The sequence below is a fragment of the Patella vulgata genome, chromosome 7 (assembly GCF_932274485.2).
Source record: "Patella vulgata chromosome 7, xgPatVulg1.2, whole genome shotgun sequence".
Lineage (NCBI taxonomy): Eukaryota > Metazoa > Mollusca > Gastropoda > Patellidae > Patella > Patella vulgata.
This window is the reverse complement of record NC_065885.2, coordinates 34082065-34102972: the sequence shown is the minus strand read 5'-3', so window position 1 is coordinate 34102972 and position 20908 is coordinate 34082065. Positions and strand designations below refer to the sequence as shown.

The 20908-nt window shown below is 33.1% G+C and overlaps 1 protein-coding gene across 7 annotated transcripts in view; it reads right to left on the bottom strand.

The window, feature by feature from the left end:
• Nucleotides 1-20908, bottom strand: part of LOC126828631 (activated Cdc42 kinase-like) — a 79647-nt gene that overhangs the window by 10822 nt on the left and 47917 nt on the right. For 5 of the 7 annotated variants that reach the window (XM_050558515.2, XM_050558516.2, XM_050558511.2 and 2 more), the window contains exons 3-14: nt 18006-18203; nt 17041-17193; nt 13880-14071; nt 13228-13325; nt 12127-12253; nt 11533-11682; nt 10964-11070; nt 10500-10645; nt 5646-5913; nt 5115-5223; nt 4642-4842; nt 2003-3485 (exon numbers count right to left, since the gene is read on the bottom strand). In XM_050558515.2, the coding sequence (XP_050414472.1) occupies nt 2003-3485; nt 4642-4842; nt 5115-5223; nt 5646-5913; nt 10500-10645; nt 10964-11070; nt 11533-11682; nt 12127-12253; nt 13228-13325; nt 13880-14071; nt 17041-17193; nt 18006-18203 (3232 nt within the window). Of the gene's footprint in view, nt 1-520; nt 530-1243; nt 1248-2002; nt 3486-4641; nt 4843-5114; nt 5224-5645; nt 5914-10499; nt 10646-10963; nt 11071-11532; nt 11683-12126; nt 12254-13227; nt 13326-13879; nt 14072-17040; nt 17194-18005; nt 18204-20908 lie in introns of all 7 variants that reach the window. The other 2 variants (XM_050558517.2, XM_050558512.2) reach the window with 2 other exon arrangements.

Genomic DNA, 20908 nt, shown 5'->3' with positions numbered 1-20908 from the left:
CACACAGACAGGGGCGACGGCATAATACGTTCACATTATGAATGTGGACGTATAATAAAATTGATCTAATTTATTCATGATTATAATTTATATATCTATAAATGATTCATGTTATGATCTATTCTAGTAGTTATATTTCATAACCCATGCATTTATTAAGGGTATTATGGAAATTAAAATCGTAGTTTCACGCTAACCATTTATCGGTAGTGGATATAACTGTTGGATTTAAATCTAATAAGATACACTATGCTTGTGTTCTATGTAATACAAAACTAAAAATTCAAAATTACCCAGCAAAACCAATAACATAACATATAAACTAAAATTGAGAATGGTGACTAGAGTATCATCCATGCTACCTCACCTCTTTGCTGGAGAACAGCGTCATCGTATTGTTAGAAGGAATAAAAGGGGTGTGGGAGATTTTTTTTAAACAGGGGGAGTCTACAAACTACTCAAATTAAAATGCTATGGGTCAAGCATTCACACTATAGCAACACGCCAAACTGTGGGTCACCTCACATCCCTGACCTTGACAATGAACTCGAGACAGCTTAAAGCTCAACAATGTTTTATAATAGCTAAATTTACGTTTTAAAATGCTCAGGCATATATGATTGTTTGGTAAGATAATTAAAAAATTCCATTCCAAATCTGCACTTCGGAATGGAAATTATGAAGTGCAATTATCAGCAGGAAGATCTATGCTGATAAAAAGTGGGCAATCTATGTTCTAAGATATGTAAACTCACATCTATCTTAAAGAAATCTATGAAAAATATAAGAAATGAAATTATGGTTACTCTATGAAGTGACACTAATCAAATCACACATTAAATTATATGAATACTAGATGAATCTGTGCTTTCATGGATAAGAAATTTTAAAAATGAGATTACTGAATTAAATGTGTTTTGTTGTAGCAACAACATCGTCAAACTAATTAATTCTTATATCAAATCTATTAATGATTTGACTGAATGAAATATTTTAGATATCATTAGTGTATCAATGAGAATATATGTTGATTATACTAGTATGTTGATGTTACAAGTTAGGTGAAAAGTCTGAAATATATAATGAACAATGAAAATGGTGTTCCGTCACAAAAAAAGTAAGTGATTTTATATCAGAAAAATAATTTCTCTCTTCAAACTACAAATACAGTTTGTTTTAATAGGATTCCTGACTTATAGCATCATCGACTTCTATTCAAAATGAGTCAGATTTTGCACCCAACTTGTCTGTAGGCAACAAAATAAATTCAAAGCGGTTATTGGAGTTGGAATTTACCTATCAAGGGCCAAATCGAGGAGATCTTCGTAGCTGACACCCATTGAGTGCTTGTAGTGGGATAGAAGTAGAGGTGATATATCATCGGAGCTCATTGGATCAGAACTATTCCTTTCTGGCAGTAAAACCCTCTCTACCCAAAACTGGTCATGACTGTTATAAAATCCTAAATTCTCAAGACTGCACTTCACATTATCAAAACCAAACTTTTCTCGTGGAAAAGTCGGGGAGCTTATACTTATCATATTTGGGAAGGTTTCACTTTCAGTAAATACATTATCATCATTATCATCGGGATCAAGGTCAAGGTTAGGGTCAAGAGGTGGGGGAGGGGCAGGCGGGAGGTTAGGGGTAGGATCATGCATGGATTTATATCTCCTAATAACAGAACTAACAGAACACATGCCAGTGCTATTGGGACCTGAAACACTGCTGAGTGAAAGAGGATATTTGCGTTCTCTAGGTTTAGCATTCAGATTCCCTGGTCGGTTTGGATTTCGGGGAGGAAGAGGTAGTGGGTTAGCTGAATCATCCCCAGTACTCAAAGACCGTGTTGGTATTTTGGATGCATGCAAGGTCTTCTCTTTGGCAGCTTCCTGGCGACGATGAGCACTAGAATCCACACTGATAGAGTGCTGAAATGTAGGATTTCTAAATTCTAATTTAGGTATTCGAAGTGAAGACGTAGTAGTAACAAGATTTGTACCTGCACCACCTCGACTACTTCGCAACGGCAAAGCACCACCACGTAACATACGTAGAGGATTTGTATCAACTTCATCATCTTCTTCTGCTGTAGCTAGAGGTACTGATTTAACAGGAATTCCTTGAGGTTCTCTTAATTTTCGTGCGGCAGATAATTCCTCTCCAGTAACACCACGTTGATGATCTGCAGTTCTTCTCAAACGACTTTCCCGTGCAAGTTTATTCATAATCTCTCTTGGTGTGGGTTCTGCGATATCATCATCATTGAACAAAGAATTAATGATGGATTCTTTCTTTTCTTCTGCTGGTTCTGATTCTGCTTCGGAAGATAAATCTTTTTCAGCACTATTTTCCTCTTCACTAGGTTTATCCACAATGTCATCAGGTGAATCCATTCGTACAATTTCTATCGATTTTTTTACAATCTCGCGATCGTACGGTTTGACGGATTCTGTTGGACTAGATGGTAGAATAACAGAGGATTTTTTCTCCACTTTCAAGTCTTTGGGACTGCACTCCGGAGAGGGTACAGAGAATCGAGGTACAGGTTCAACACGATTTACATTGACCTCAGGTCGAGGTTTCGGAACTGGGATCTCAGAGCGATGCATTGGGGGAATTTCTGGTCGTTTGATGTCTATTCTAGGCTTAGGCATGGGTTTAGGAGGGGTTGGTCGGATATCTCGAGTAGGGATTTCACTAGAGCTACGTAATACTGAGTTAGAATTGTTCGTACGGTCCACTGTAATAGTACTATATGTAGCGGTTGTTATGTTCGATACGGAACGCTCTGGAGTTGATCTGGGTTGAACAGCAAAACGTTCTGGGGTCGTTCTTGGTTGAATATCTGAACGTTCCGGTGTTGTCCTGTTAAGTGAAACAGAACGTTCCGGTGTTGTCCTGTTAAGTGAAACAGAACGATCAGGTGTTGTTCTAACTTGAGTTATGTTTACAGAACGATCTGGAGTGCTTCTTGCAGCAATAACTGGACGCTCCGGGGTTACTCTGCTGAAACTTTTTTCTGTGCTACTAGTTGAATTAAAACTTCTCTCGGGACTTGAACTTTTCAAATCTTCAGTTCCTGAATCAAAGTCTTTCGAACCTTTAACCACTAGCATGTTGTATGCTTCTTGTTCCTCAGGTGGAATTTCATCACTTAAATCACTCTTTGTAGCAATATCATCTGAAAAGGTTCGTTTACGTTCTTGCTTAGGGCTTCGTTTTATAGAATTTTTTAATTTCGAAATTATATTGCCCGAATCATTAAGAGAAGAGTCAAAGTCAATGCGATTTTTATCAGTTTTAGGGGTATCAGGGGGACTTTGGGAAGAACATGTATCATTCATCATCTGATTTCTAGATGACTGGGCTGCAAATTCATTTGCCATGGCAATGGCATCCTCCATCATCTTTTGGTCGGAAGCAGACATAGGTTTGACTTTTGCCTGTTTCTTGGGTTCTGTTCTAGAATCTCTCTTGTTTTCCTGAAATAACAAAGACATATTTTACATTCCAATAAGTTTTGTCATGAAGAATACTAGATATTGTTTTATGTGCCTGAGAGAGAGAGAGCATGCTTCATTTTTCTATAACTAATCATTAGTTTACTATATTTTTATTTTATGAAAGTTCAACAACAATTTGGGGTACGATATGTCCTATATATTGAGAGAGGAAAATGAAATAGGTCAATTTTGAGATTCAAAACAAAATAATCTGAAATTCTATAATCGTTCTAAGAAAATGTTTATTGATGATATTCATGAACGTACACTTGATACCTCAAAATAGCTCTTTTTTTTTTTAAGTAACATCAGAAATGGACTGAAATGGTATCACACTATAGAAAGTGTTTATTGGCTGCCTTCATGACAAAACTTATAAATTATATTAACTTCAACTAAACTATCATTAAAATAAAGGGGTTTTCCTAAAATCATTATCATTTTCAAAGTAACATCAAATAAAGCAAAACAGCATGATATTAACAGAATATACACTGATAATTTAGATTCTGCTAAATTAAATATATAGAAGACGAAAATATTAAATACAGAAATAATTTTTTTGAGTCTAGGAAAACCCACATAAAAAAGTTAAAATTTTTGTGCTAAAGTGCTAAATGTTTACCATCTATTTACGATTAGAAATTTCAGTGCTCCTTCTAAGGTTCTACTTTTGCACTGTAAAATGAATTAATCTAAATACTGTTTAATAATAATGTGAGTTTTACCTTTAATAAAAATAAACCCTAAAAAAAACTACATTTCTGTCTCTATAAAGGTTAGTAGTAAAATCTTTATTTATAACTAATACCAAATATTAGGACGTCTCTCACAACACTAAATATTTGACTTACATGTAAACACAGTCTCAATTAGACTTGAACTGATGTGATCAGTCTGATAGAATCAATTTCAATAATAAACTATTCCTTTCAGTAGATGTATTGTATCTGTTAATTGGAATTAATCAGAGGTCAAGTGTCAATAGAAGTTTTACACCAATAACCCAAACAGGAAGACAATCTGATAAAAAGACCAAATTCCCTTTTACCATAAATAAAATAACTGTGCTTGTGTGACTAGCTGCTACTTTGTAATGTTATACAAGATTCAAGTATGTGATGGAAAAACTCACAGTTCTCGGTAGAGTTGTAGGTAATGGTGGGGGACCAGGACGTGAATCTCTATCATCTGGAGATGTAGATCGACTATGATCTTTGAGAGTTTTGTCTGGGCTTCCAGAAGATTTATCTGATGAGGCTTCCAATTGTTTCTCTTTTTCATCCAGTGCTCGTAATACTTCATCCATAAATGATGGTCCGAAATCAAAGCCTTCCTGAAATTCATAAAGCATCGTCCTTGATTTTCTTTAACAGTCAAAAATAAAATCTACATTATTTAGTTAAATGAATCAGAGAGATATAGATTTAGAGATGTATAAGACAGAATAATTCACACAAATAATCAGGGTTCAAAGAACTGCAATAAGGCTGTACAAAATGGGTTAATTTTAGACACAAAACTGTCATTATCTGCTTCACAGTGGTGTTTATGAGCACAATGAAAAAGAGTTACATGAGTTAGGCAAGTAAATTAAACTTTTATTACTGAAATGTCTGGAATTTTAAAATCAAAGAGAGCATCATCATTGATATCTTGATAGGGTGGGGTACCACGACCATTATGAGCATGACTATCCAGAGATTCTTGACTCATCCTGAAAATAAAGAGAAATGATTATAATAATCTTTAATTTTAACACCATAAATAAATAGTTGTCAGGTAACAAAACATTTGTACATAGCAGCATACTAACGTCAAGTATATAGCCTCATTTCATATCAAACCTTATCTTTACATTGTTCACATTAGTTGTATCATTTTTGGGAAACTCATTACACCTAACTTGTGCCATATTCTAACATGAAGAACTTGACATACAAGAATTTAATCATGGCATGTACTTCTTGTCCTTTGTTATCTTAGAGGGGGTGAATGCACAGCATCTATGTATAGTTATGTAAGCTGAATGGAGCTTTACAGTAAAATACTTGTGAAATGATTTCTTGAGGGTTCTAAATGACAAAAGCTCATTTTATAAAGGATAACTTGTGGGCGATCTTCTCAACAAATACTCACCAAGAATGAGCATAACCATTAGTTCCTTTATGACCATTTTCTCTTTCCGGACTATCACCATATCTTGGTATAGATGCCATAGATGATGCCTGACTGCTAACTTGAAGTGGTAGTTTATCATAATTGTCACCAATGAAGGAGACATCACCGAACACAGCACCATCATAACCAATGTGTCCAGTATGACGAAGATCTTGCTGTGGGCGACTGATCATATCCGCTCGTATCTTCCGTCCTGATTTACGACCAGACTCTGCAACATTAGAATCTGGATATGTTTTCATAAGAAAGAATGGTTCTCATGCCAAGACAAGGTTAGTAAAGTGTTAGAAAGCAGATTATACTATGACTAGGTGGAAAAGGTGATTTTGAGATTATGATTATACATTTGATTTTATTAGCTTTCCAAGTAGATCTCATCATTCTTCTCACAAAACTTTTTACAGATTCAAAATCGGATGAAAACTTTTTTTTTTATTGAGGCTCAAAGTTGCGATTTTTGACTTTTCGCGGAAGAAAGGTTTTTCAACACTTTGAAAAAGCCATTTTTGGTGTTTTTTGTGATGACATATTTCATTTCATATCAAACCTATTAAAAATGAAGATGTAAATTCATGAAATACAACTTTAAGGCTAATTATGCTTCAATTTTCACATTTTTGTAATAATTACACCGATTTCCACAGTAACTGCAAAATACATAGGTTTTCTCAAAAATTCCATTTTGTCAGAGCGATTTTGGTCAATTTTTTCATCAAAAATGGTCTTGTGCATGTTATATCTGAAATTTTGAACCTGGTTGTTATGCATTTTAAAATCAGTAGCTATCAAGTATGATTAACGAAAAAAAAAGAGTAAAAATATATATATGCCTTCTCTCAAGAGCTGAATATATGTTCATTTTTGAACAATTTTCCGCGGCACACAATTGCCTATTTTTGGGGTGTTTTTGGGACATTAATAAAATAAGAAGGAATGGAGATACACATGTGAAATTATGGGAATATGTCAAAAAGTTTGTGAATTTTTAAAATCACTTTTTTCCAATCCGCCATATATTATCAATTTTGGTTGTCATAGCAACCAAAATGGAAAAAATGCAATTTTTGACCATTTTCAACGCTACTTACCATAACCCAAAAGGTCATCACCACATTTTAAAGTAAGCAGTTTAAAATATTTGAAACCCATGTAATATTAAATGATATGGATTGTGTAAGTTTGAGAAAAATATGAAGGAGTTTGGGCTGTTACCATAGCAACCACATTTATTTTTTTCCGAAAAGCATTATTTTCCAATAATCATGACATCAATATTGATAATTGTATTATTTTAAAAACAGAAGCTATTGGACAAGATTTTAAAAAATAAATAAAATGAAAATATTTATATGTCTTCTCCCAAGAGCTGGAAAGGGGTTCCCTTTTGAAGAACATTCTGCAGTAGCTAGTTGTCCATTTTGGCCATTATTAAGACATAAATAAAATATAAAAGGAATTAAGATCTTGAAGAGAAATTTTGTTTACAAGTAAATATGTTTGTGAATTTTTAAAATTACTTATCTTTACTCTTATATATTACTTAATATTTGGTTTTTATAGCAATCAAAACGAAAACAAACACCCCAAAAAAGGCAATGTTATTCCATTTTCAATGATGTTTACCATGACAAACCAATTGATCGCCACATTTTAAGTACAGTAGCAGAAAGCTTTTTAGCATATATTTATAGCCCATGTAAAACAAAATATAAAGAATTATATAATTTTAGTGAATTATTAAGGATTTTGGATGGTTGTCATAGCAACCACATAATTTTAAAAAACGGACAACTCTTGTTGCATTATCATTGTTCTCAGCATTCCTTGCTTACATTATTGTTAGAATTCTGCTCAGAAGATAACATTGACCAATAAAAAATTATTCTCTAAAGACTAAAGAGTAAAAGTAGGTTACTCAGTTACTGATAGGCTATGGTAGGCCTAGTCATGTTTATAAAGGCCTAGGCCTAAAAGCTACAATTTAACTCAAAGAATTGTTATGTTTTTACTTTACTTTTGAATATTTATATTATTCCTTCAAATTGGTATGTAGCCCATTGAGCAGCTTCCTTTTTTGTATATTTTAATCAATGTAAACAAATATCGAATCAAGGCCCAATTAAGGCCTTAGGTTTGTCGGTTCATTCAATTGTTTAACTGGCCAACAAATATGTGATACTCGAGGTGTTAAATATATTTTCCTAAAAAAAAGAATTAAAATTATAATAATAAGTATGACAACTGTTCTATAATGCTAAATTATTTAGTAAAAACTAAAACGTTTTGCGAAAATTGGGTATCCGTATCAATACTGAGTGATGATAGTAATAGTAATTAGTATTGACATGACTGACCTAATTCATAATCTATGTTGGTTCCATCATCTCAAACGAAATGTTGCAAATCGCCAAAGGCAAATCCAGAAATTAAGCCATTTTTCAAATTATTTCAGCTAGTTGGTCCAACTTTATATATTTGGGTATAATATCCGTTTAAGTGGATAGAAATCAATGTACTAATTATCAGTAGTACCTATACTGTCTTCCTCACGCCTGCTGTCAGTACCAAGACCCGTGTGGATGTTTTCCGGTTTCATTTCCATTCGTGTGCACAGAAATGCTTTAAAATTGGGCTTGAATAATTCAGTGAACAGCGAATTTATGATTTCAGAGCATTGAAACATTCGTCAATTTTACGGAATTGTTCAATTCTTGAAAAATGTTTGGTGTTAAAAGTAAAGACGTGTGGTCGCCGATAGGAAATTTCCATTCGATTTTATATTTATATCCTGTCACATGGTTATAAAAGCGCGCGAATATGAGTCACGTGATGTAAACACAGTCAACCCAGCAAAGCCAAAAGGCGTGAAAAAAATGGAATTAACTATCCTTATTTATTTTCAGGCAAGTCCTTTATTCATATAACATAACGCTTACTTCATAAATAAACATCGGAGTTGCCTTTCGACGTAATTTACCGCGAATATGAGTCTAAGGAACATGGAATACATTTTAGTTTTGGTGTTGAAATGACGTCATAACAAGGCTAAACTACGCGATTTATTTTTGACAAAATTTCTCATTGTATACCATTTTCAATTGCTTGGCGGGCGCACTTGCCATGCTCCGATTTTGTTGATTTTAATAGCATCAAAACGACAATAAAACGAACTTTCAATTGGTCGGGGGTGCTATATTGACAAATCGCCTAAAAAAAAGATTGCGTGAATTGAAGCGTTCAACTTGCAAAAAATGCATGGTATTTCGAAATGCCAACAAAGCACCCCCGACCAATTGAAAGATCGTTCATTTATCTTTCTAATGATATTAGAATGAAAAAATAATATTAATAATAAGTGCGGCCGCCGTTCACTTGAAGTGGGGTACCCTCGTTTAAAAACGTGACAAAATTTTTCAGCGTAACGTCAAAACACGGGAAATTAACATTGTTCAACTTACGTTTATGAAATTAATAAAATGAACACATATATAAAAATTATATCAAACAAAAGAACAGGATATCGGCTTCCAAAATATTTTAAAATTATTACAAAATATTAAATAGCCACCGTATGACGTTAAGTTGAAAAGGGGTTACAAATCGGGAAAAAATGACTTTCTTCCAACGTGGGCAATGGAGCTGTGACACCTACTATGACAAAAATGAATGACTTATAACACTATAACACAAAAAGTAAAGCTTACAACATATAAATAAATTAAGTTTATTTTTTGCCACAAGAAGCACACAGAGGTCAAGACATTAAACTATGACAAAAGAAAAAGATTTTTGAATAGCAGACCATGCAAATCTATAAATATTGATAAACACTTTAAATTCAAACTTGGAAAATATCTTAAATCAATTTAAAATTCTTATATGCAAGATTTCAAAATCATGGGAGAGAGAAAAATAGACGTTAGGGGCACACCATGTTCCTGAAGCAATGACCGCGAGTTTTACAACATCTAGCCGTTGCTTCAATACTCAACAATTCCCAAATTTTTGTGCTCGTTGTGTTTACACGTGACTTATTAGCATTGTCCAATCAGAGGTCGTGGCACATAACACACTGTAAACAAATAGGGGCACACCATGTTCCTGAAGCAATGACCGCGAGTTTTACAACATCTAGCCGTTGCTTCAATACTCAACAATTCCCGAATTTTTGTGCTCGTTGTGTTTACACGTGACTTATTAGCATTGTCCAATCAGAGGTCATGGCACATAACACACTGTAAACAAATATGGCGGCCTCCATAGAAAAAGAATTAGACAAGTTTACAGCCTTTGTTGATCAAATATGATTTCCAGCAACCTTGACATTGATCAAACCTTGAACTTTGCAACTCGATTGTCACATGTAGACATTTTAGCTAGAAGTGCGAGACTTGATAATCGTAACCATATTTTTAACGAAGGAATCTGATAGGATCACAAGCTGGGCTTATACCCAATTGAAATTAGTGCTAAAATATGCGGGGTATTACGTGAAGGGCTTGATAAGTTGTACGTAGTTAAGGCGAGATCAAGCCTTCTATTGAAGATGGGGGCACACAGAATCTGGACAAATATGGCAATATCTCAAACTATCTGTAATGGTTCTCAATCTATAGTTATTCAAGACTGCAGCAGGGCATATTCAAGCACACTTATTTGATTAGGCATTTGATAAAACTTGTCATTTTAAACCGTGACCTCAACTCCCCCGACAATATTCATGCCAAACCAAACCATGCAAAAGAATAATACAATGATAAACCGTATCCAATGAGAAGCTGAAGGACCAAAAATAAAATAAATTGAACATACCTTTTCTAACAAGTGAGGTTTTTGGTAAGGCTATAGGGCTGGTTTTTGGTTCTATAAAGGGTACTGTATTAGTTGGATCGAACCAACCACATTTACCATTATTTAATACACCCTTCCATAAACCTGGTATTGGTGGGGCAGCTGGTCTAAACAAGAGAGAAAGAAATTGGTTTTTACAGATGACAAACTATTTCATAGTCCCAGAAGCCCTAGATAATATCTCTATTTTGTGTAAACAGTGAGACAAAAAAACTTACACTAATAAAAGTCTGTAAAGAGTAATCCTTTAGAACTGATCCGTCCTTATTGATTATGTTTATATTTATTATTTAAATTTTTGACCAGACACTCACTGTTGACAAGAAATCACCACACACATTGTGAAAGATGATTGTTCACAAAGCATATATTATGACTTGGAAAGGCTGTCACAGTTACCTGGTGTATAGACTTATCATACTCACTTTGTATCTAGCACTATTATAACATCATAAGCTTTATAATATAAATAATCTTTCTGTAAAGTAACCGCAGGAAAATCTTTCTGGGCTTTAACTTGTACCGGCCTCATCTATAATAAATACAATTATTATTAAAGATCAACAACATTACATTACTTTTGTAGTGGTCTCAAAATTGGTTGCAAGGTCGTAGAATACTGAAGATCAATAGAGTTCATCCTCTGATTATGATGACTCCAAATGTTGTTATTAACATCCTGACGGGTTGTGTTTATTTCTAAGATAATCCAGATATTCATTGTACATATCAAATAGTGGTGGCAGATTCTAAAACCTAAGCAAACCATTCAGGGAATGTTATACTCTATTTCCATTTTTAGAGGTCAGAAAATGGGCCATCCAACAAATTGTGTTAAGCTTAAATATATTCAAGGACATGGAATGTCAACAGTGGGTGTATGAAGCGAATAAATTACTACAGTGTAAAATGCAGACTTAACAGCTAGAGATTTGGTGCAGATGTCTAGACAAGAGACATCAAATATATAAAGATTGTAAAGTTTATTCTATACCTGAGGTATTTTTAGAAATATTTGACTAAATGTTGGTCTATCTTCAGGTTCATGGTCCCAACATGTTAACATAAGATCGTAATAGTCTTTAGGACATAAATCTGGTTTCTCCAATCTCTGACACTGTGGTTTATCAATGGTATCTAAAATCTATATAAAAGATAGAACAAAGATAATACAACATAATAATTACATATCAACTTTCAAATTCAAGACCAAAAAAACATTCATGAGTTAATTTGTCACTGTTTTGGGTTTTATATTACACACACACTAACAACCATGCCTGTGTTTATTTTAGAATGATGTATCAGAAATATGTCATCATGCCACAAGTCCCTTTTGAGAAAATATTCAAATGCATAGGTTTGAATATCTAGACACTATATAATATGGAATGCTGTTCTATTTGGGGTTGACTAGCTGAGACATTAAATATTTACCACCTCCGACAAGGGAAGGCTGTGTTGGAAAACTATTCCCAGCTTAGGCTGCGATTCAAACCGAGGATATTCTAGTTGACTACCACAACCCCCCTACTCCCCTAAGGCAGTGCAAAGGAAAACCTAGCTATTCATATGTAATTTAATATACCTGTTGCCCCGTTAAACCAGACCAGGGTTGGAAGCCATATGTAAACATCTCCCATAACGTAACACCAAACGCCCAAACATCACTAGCAGATGTAAACTTTAAATAATTTATACTTTCTGGAGCACACCTGTAAAAAAAAACATTATTACATTACATTACTTCTACCCAAAAAGTATAAATAATTCTACCTCCTTGATTCTACAGCAATCAAAGATTGAACAATATGATAACAATTTTTATTCTAAAAGTATAAATGATTCTACTTCATTGATTCCAATACAATCAAAGATGTACAAAACCGTTTCAACTTATAAATCTTATACATTAGGTTTTTTGTAAATTTAGTTTACCGGTATTTAATACCTTATCAACTAAATTATCTTCCTCAGCGTTCAATTAAAAAAAAGAAAATTTTTTTGCATACACTCCAGACTAATTTTGTGATATTACTTCAAATACTAAATAAATGAAAATATAAATTCCTTTCGGTCTACAATTATTCTGGTCTTAAAGGTCTATTCCAATTTGTTCAGATCAATCAATCATAGCAATATGTAGGTCCACTGCCACTCTGCTGGAATCAATTCCAAGTCAACTTTGAGGCTTTAGATTGATTACTAAATAAATAAGTATAACTATCCGTCTAGGACATTTTGACATCAATTATTGTCATCGTAATAATAACTAGTCAGTCCTCTAAATTGACAATTTTTGCCAGTCAATTCCCAATTGTGAAAACTAATAGTCCATCAAGTAGAATGCTAAGAAATTCAAATATTTTACTTAATTCCACTTAAAGGGTACTAGTTCTTTGAAATAGCGGATACAAGAGTCAATTACCTATATTCAATTTACCGAGTTGCTTTGAGGACTGCCTATCTGCCCAAAATTACATTTTCCTGTCTGTAGATCAAGTCAATATCTAGCCAAAAATGATACCAATGTTAGGTAACAAACTGATATCGGTTTAATCTGACTCAATGAAAACGTAATTGTATGGAGCTCTCCATCACATCACATCAATCCCATTCAACATTGTATTTTTACTTGCTTTAATAGCTTCAATTCAATTTTTTTTTAAGTAAAAGACCTGTGACTTACCATGCTATAGGAAGTTTTAAACTTGTACTAAAATTACTTTGATAGTAATCTTTACCAATACCTAACGCTCGCGATAATCCAAAATCGGAAACTTTCACCTAAAGATACAAATAAACAAATAATAAGTATAAATCTCAAATATTTCAAAAGTATAATTTTTTTATCCGGAACTACAAGATCAATCAATACCCAAGGGGAAGCAACTCTTTCAAGCATAGCAAACTGATATGCATAATCAGCTGCGCATTTGTCAAAACATGGATTCCCACCCATATCAATATCATTAAGTAAACAGGATTAAACCCAGTGTTGGAACCTGAAAGTTTGTTATACTGCACTGTCGTCCGCATAATTACGTTAGGCAAGATGTCTTCACTTAACCCATATTTTACAGCAAGATATTTATTTCAAGATAAATTTTTAATTCAAACTCAAATTCTAAATTCCGACAGCTTATTTCTAGCAATATTTTACGCCCCAAACACTTTGCTTAAAAACATATGCTCCCCACAACACTATGAACAAACATATCAAATTATATTTAATATTTTCTCAACCTCATATCATGTTGTTGACTTGAATTCTATCTTATTTTGGAATGGTATATAAATGTCCATATGGAAAAATAATCAAGCAAATGGGCATCTCATACCTTATGTTTAGAGAAGACCAGAATATTCCTAGCTGCTAAATCTCGATGTATTAACCGTTTACTTTCTAAGTAGCTCATTCCATCACATATCTGTTGAGCGAAGTCACAGAGTCGAGGAATGGGGAAATCTAAACGTCTTGATGGTTCTTTCAGACATTCTAATAACGATCTCATAGGTGCTAATTCTGTTACCTGAAAATATTAACATTGATTTTGTATATAGAGTATTTGACTAAATAGGAGGTCCATCATATTGCTTGCAACAGATAATATAGAGAGTTACATGTGACGAGAATGAAACATGCAATGTCCAGTCAAATTTCTTCCTGTGTTTATTTCTGTCCACCAAATAGTGAAATAAAAGGCACATGCTCACTATAGTAGCCTATATGTGCACCTAATTGGCCAAATTGGATTATGTTGTTTTTGTAATTCACAGACAGAACTTATGTTTTCGTACTATAGACACAAGTAATTCACAAATAGGACTACAATGTTTTCTTAATCACATAAAGGACTACACAATGTTTTCGTATTATAAACACAAGCAATTCACATCAACAGCCACATCAACACATATTGATAGGTAATAAACACGCTTTTTCTACACATGATCCTGAATAACCATTAGTTCTTCAATCTTATAATTTATGACTATATGGGTGAAAGCAAATAAATCTCTGAATTAGAGCCCCATGAAGATAAGACATTAGCAAAATTTGTGCTGAAAAGCATAAAAATAATTCCCAAGTTTGTTAGCTACAAAGTCGTCTAATTAATTATGTTGTATTGGACACCATCTTATACCTTATTAAATCAATTTTCTGATTTTCTAATATCATAAGAGGAACAATTGATTATTTCCTTTAAACCTATCTCTTTGATGCATTATACCACTTTATACAAATTTTATTCTGGTGTAAACTTAATTATTTAAATACTTTTAAAGAAAATGCTAATCAACAGATAAAGGCACTTGAAGTAAAAGTGTATTACACGTCTTAATGAAGCCTCTGATTGCGATAAAAGGGATTTTGAATAGCTTGCGAACTACAATATCATTAACGAGGAATTTCTAAAAGGAATATCAGTTCAAAAATGGATCAATTTCATTCAGAATATCACAAAGATATTATGAAATGAAAATTCCCCAATAATCAACAGGCAATATAATGAGCCCAGTGTTGGGTAAATTCTTTTTAATCTGATTGAATCCAAGCTGGGAGATTATCTACTGCTAACAATTTAGTGCGTTTCCACTATGCCGGCAGACTGTTAATCCTTTAATTGATCTTAAAACTATACTCTGTTTAAAAGTAGTCACTCAAGAACTGATCACTAGTGTTCAGCATTAGTGTTCAGTGCCATCCTAATATTTACAAGTTCATTAACTTAATAAAACAAGAACAATCTTATGTCAAAATCACCATTTCACAGATATTATTTGGTGGTACCAAAAGGCCTTGAGTTAAGAAATATCGACAACTTTATACAAGAATTGACCATTTGAAAACACAGTTATTAAATGGCACTTTAAGTGTAAATCAGTATGGAACAAATATTTCCTATTTAGTAGGGCTGTAAAATGATTGTTATGTTGTAAGGCATTTATTTATAAATTATATGATGCTATTTAATGAAAGTTAAATGTGTAAATTGTAATGCCTTTTTATGAGTAAAATATTTAATTTTATTTAATAAATTTTAAATTTCATATTAAAATCAATACATTTTTATATGTGTAAATTATTTAATGTTATTTAATAAAAGTTAAATTTGTTAAAATCAATACAGTTTTATACTTAAAAAAGATATGGACTATAGTTTATAACATCATTGTTCTAGGATTAACGGCAAAATTTGACATCAAAGCCTGCCGGCAAAGTGAGTGGGAACACCCCGACAATTTGAGTACATTTTAGAGTTGATTATACTGTAAATATTAGATAATACAACTGATGATCAGCATCTTTAAAGCAAATATATAAGCAACCAAATTCATTTAACGATTTTGATATTTTGAATGTTAAAGATACATTCCCGGGTACAAACTGGGTGATTAGATGATATATTTGGACTAAAAACATATTCAAACTAATTAATTTATCATAATTTTGCTTCAAATCCTTCTCAAAACATTGCAATTGTCAGGGAATACCCTGGCTATAAAAAATCGATCAAAAGAGGTCATATTTGTGTCTCGTGACTTACCTCTCGCTGACTATTTATTACAAAGAGAGAGAGAGAAATGGGGTTTAACGTCCACTCGACACAAACTAGGTCATTTAGGGACTAACATATGGTTTTAATTTTATTTACACAATTTGCCTGCGCGTAGGGGTCTTTAGCAGTGGGAGGAAACCGGAGGCCCCGGAGAAAACCCACGAGGTTGGACAGGCGACCCTACTCCTTGCCACGTACAACCGGGGATTCGAAACCACGCCAGTCGACTCAATGACAGACTTTATGATACAGCGCGCGCACGCTAACCATTCAGCCATCCAACCCCCCTATTTATTACAAATATCGAAGCCTAATTAAATTTTGGATTATCCACTGCCCGCGTCTTTTTCCACGATTTTTATCTCAGAAAGTGTTGTATGTCTAATTCTTCATAAAGTTTAACAAAATGTACATCAAGCGCTCAGTCTCTGCATGCAACCTTCGACGTCACACGTGCAGACACTCTTAATCGTCGGGATGTCGATTGGAAACCCTTACATTTTTGTCCTGTATGCGCTCCATGAGTATTTTTCTAGTAAGATTGGATATTTCTACTTTGCATATATACCAAAATTGCCATACTTTTATTGGAAATAACCACCCGATAAATACTTTTCTGGGAACGTAGCTTTAAGCAAGTTCAAGGTCAACATTTATAATCAATGTACACCACTTTACATTGACAAATATAATCAATATGATACCAAATCATATAATATCCAGAAGACATCCAATGACAGGAATATTGTATAGACATCTATCTAGTCTTGGTTCTTGGAGTAAACATATTAATCTTTGTATTAAACACCAGAGAATATCTATTACTTAAAAATGACTCTCCTACTACTCCTGTAAAAGTTGTGCACATTATTTTTACATTGACAACGTGGAAACTGACTTTGAGAATCCTGTTTTTTTTTTCTTGCATCAACACTTACCAACATTAATGAATTATCTTTATCTAAAACTACACCAAACATCCGAACTATATTTTCATGATCAATTGTCTGCATATTAGCTGCTTCTTGTAAAAATTCCTGGGTTCCATTCTGCATTCTTTCTTTACTTAAACATTTTATTGCTACTTGAACCTGCAGGCAAAAATTAAAAGATGTCAAACAGCCATATCTAAACATTTTTATTAATATTATTTTGACAATTGGTTTTCATGCAACACACATGACACTTCCCATTTATCACGGATCTCCCAACATAGTCAAATCAGTAATCTGAGTATAACAACTATTTTTTACAATTGTTTGACTCATTTATAAAGGGGAAGTCACAGATTTCATAAAATGCATTAAAGATACAGTATGGGAGATTAGATAAAGAGCTGGCAGTTTTTACTATAGTTAAAAACTAGATAATGTAAAGGGAATTTGCTGAAAATTTCAGTCAAATTGATCCACTCTGAACCAAGATTTTAGCGATTGAATTTTCGCCCTAGCCTCGATCATCATTACTAAAGTCGGTACGATAAAAAAAATTAGTCTTGATTATCCATCCATGTCATGATTAAATTACGAATGGAAGTCCAACAAATCGGAACCTAATCCAACAAACATTGCAGACTAACGATGACATCGAGAGTTGATTATGGTCTGGATAAGTTAAATAATATCTAATTAATAATTTAGATAACATTTCAGGCCTAAAGAAAGACCTGCAATAGGCAGATTTAGCGCTTCTATAATGTACATGTATGTTTAAATAGAAGTAGGTTAATGCCAAAAGTTACAAAGTACCATATCTCAATTGCCTGGTCTGAAAGTTTCAAATCCTGTGGTGGACAGCTGGTGTCAAGCAAAGTTTTTTAGCATTACAATCTGGGTTTCTTTTTCATAAGTTTGAAAATTAAAAGAAATTTGGATGTTGATGTTGCCATTTTAACATTTCTCACCTTATCACCATCCTCAGTCGTCCAGACACCTTGTTGAACGACACCAAACTCTCCTTCACCTAATGTTTTATTGATACTGATACAGTCTGCTGGTATAATTTGTTTACCCGGTGTACGAATATAAGATACTGGGCGATTTTCTGGTGGTGATGGACTTGATGGTCTGTTTTGGGCTGTAGAATTACCTCTTGTTATAGCCTGTAAATAAAGTTATGACATGTCATATATCTTTATTTCCATGTTATTATTGCTTGTTTTGGTAGCAGTAATGAAAATGCACCATAACCCACAAAATCTAGAAAGGTAGACTTGTTGTTCCAAGAAAACTAAATAGTGGGTCAAATTTCAAGTTCAGATATGTACTGTACTATTAATTTACAGTTTCATTTGATCATAAATGTAACAGAAATTAATTCCCACAGGATCAAATATTCATGTTGCCATGTAGAGAAGACCTAAATCTCTATCAACCAGTCTAGATTGAATCACAACCAAAAACAAATCAATATGTTTAGAAGTGGGTCAGTTTTAGAAATAATATACAACTTTCACTTTGGTCGGTCATTAATCAGTTTATTATTCAGTTTAGGATATTAAATGTCAATTGTTATTAGTACTATTACATGTAATTTCCTTTCAGTAATCTTAATTTTTCTTTTAAATACCAATAGCTCCTAATATCCTCTTAGTCTAAATGGCTTCAATCCAAATTGTTTCTGCTTGGACTGCAATGAATATTGGTCTGGACAAGCAACAACAGTTGTGTAGGAAACTGTCTGCCTGGCTGTTGCAAATACAGTTCATGTAGGGATTAATGGAAAATTTTGTCTCAATCCATCAATTAACAATGTTTTCTGCATTCTTCCAATTCCAAGGCAGAATTGTTCAATGTTATTGTTTGAATTACAATTAAGATAACATAATTTGGTAATTATCAAAGCCAAATGCAATAATAAATCCATGCAATGTATATTACAAGCCACTCAATTTGACTAGCAATATGACCATTTATAATCTCAAAAATATTTAGCCGATTTTTTTTATCACTGTCTTTGTGGACTACACTATATTCCTCGTCAACCAGTCTACGTGCAATCTGATTAAAATACAGATTTTTTTGGTTTCATTTTTTTACTGGAAGGTCACGTCAGGAGTCAAACAAGTGGCTTTTGACCTTATGACATCAGACATTGATTAATCAATCAGCGCGGGTTTGCCCAACATTCCGTGCAGAGCACGCCAAGAACTCGCTGTAATAAACTGTTTCATTGGCTAATTCCTCACATCAACTAGAATGCCTGTTATTTAACAACTTTTCCAGATCCTAGTGTTGTGAAGACAAGTAAAATGAAATTTTGAACTATAAAAAATGAAACGAAATAGAATCTGTGTTTTAATCAGATTGGTCTACTCATACTATGTAATTAATTTCCCAAACATGGGCTTCAGGTAAAAAAAAAAAAAAAAAACGTTTGAAGATCATAGAAAGATTTTGAAGCACAAGAAGTTCATTTCAAAGAAAAATTTGTTCAGAGCTACTTAGCTCTGGTGGTGATCACAATTACTGAATGGTTAGGTGAGAATCTGCATATATAACAGAATAAAACACTGGGTAACAAAACAATAACAATTTTTTTATGTAACTGTTTATGTTTGTTTTTTTGCTAATCATTGGAAATATTATACATACATGTATATAAGTTTTGGCACCTTATCTAAAATATATTTTTTTTTTAACAGATCGTTTCGCTGAATTAGTACCTACAAATTTATATAATATCGAAAGCTAAGTTATTTTCTAAATGTACATCTAAAACTAACATATTTAATAAGGTAAGATGTAACCATTTATTTATCCCTATTTCATATGTTTTTGAAGATGTTACAGGTCTATATATATGCCTCATTAATTTTTATCTCAGCTCCAAGTACTATTAAAGAGGAGATTGCAAGACAGCACCACCCACTTCCTGCATAAGGTACATGGCCTAAATCTAAAGATATGAACACTTCAGTCAGAGTTAGTTTGAAGTAGTAGACTGTGGAAATATTTATTTCAAAATGGCTGATAATACAATATCTAGTTACTGATAGGTAGTGTTTTATTATCAGATATAGTTCTGATCTTTGATAACCCACAGAGCAGATAAAAGCTTTAAAACTCATGGAACTTGTTAACTAAATTTTCACCAAACTTCTTTGAAATAAATCTTTCAAGAATTTTAATTCAAATCAGCTTTTCAATCATCATATTGCAAAGCTCAAATCAATAGAAATACCAAAATTTAAGCAAAACACTTGAGGATGAGTTTATAAGTGTCAGGGCAACTAAAATTATTAAAATAGGTTAGGTCAAAATGATCTCTTTCCACAACTTTGCAAATTATGAATGGTTCAGTTATATTTTATAGATTAATGATAACAGTAATCACAAAATTTATACCAATTTTACAATTACAGCTGTGTAAAGGATTCATCACTTATCAGTTAAAACAGTTTTCCAATAAAAATAAAATGTGTATATATATGTATGTATGACAACTAAGGTTTAACACAATGAGAACATACCAAGCCTCTTTATTTCCTGTTAGAAGCACACAAACACAATATCAATGTACTCTATATGTCGTTTATCTCACACAAAAAATGATTGTACAGAAACCCTGTAATGTCAATATTAGTTGAAAACTTGAAAGACTTTGAAAAAGTGATAAATTAAGGAAGAATATATGAGTAAGATAGTTAAAATAGAAAAAAAAAAGGTGTTACATTTTGCTGGGGCATGCACTGAGATTTGAGCCTTTGAGTTTAGAAGTGAAGCATGTGTAACATTGTGAGATTTGCTGTGCGAGTTCACTCGACTCCTGCTGTCAAAAAGATGATTTAAACGCGAAAAGCAGATG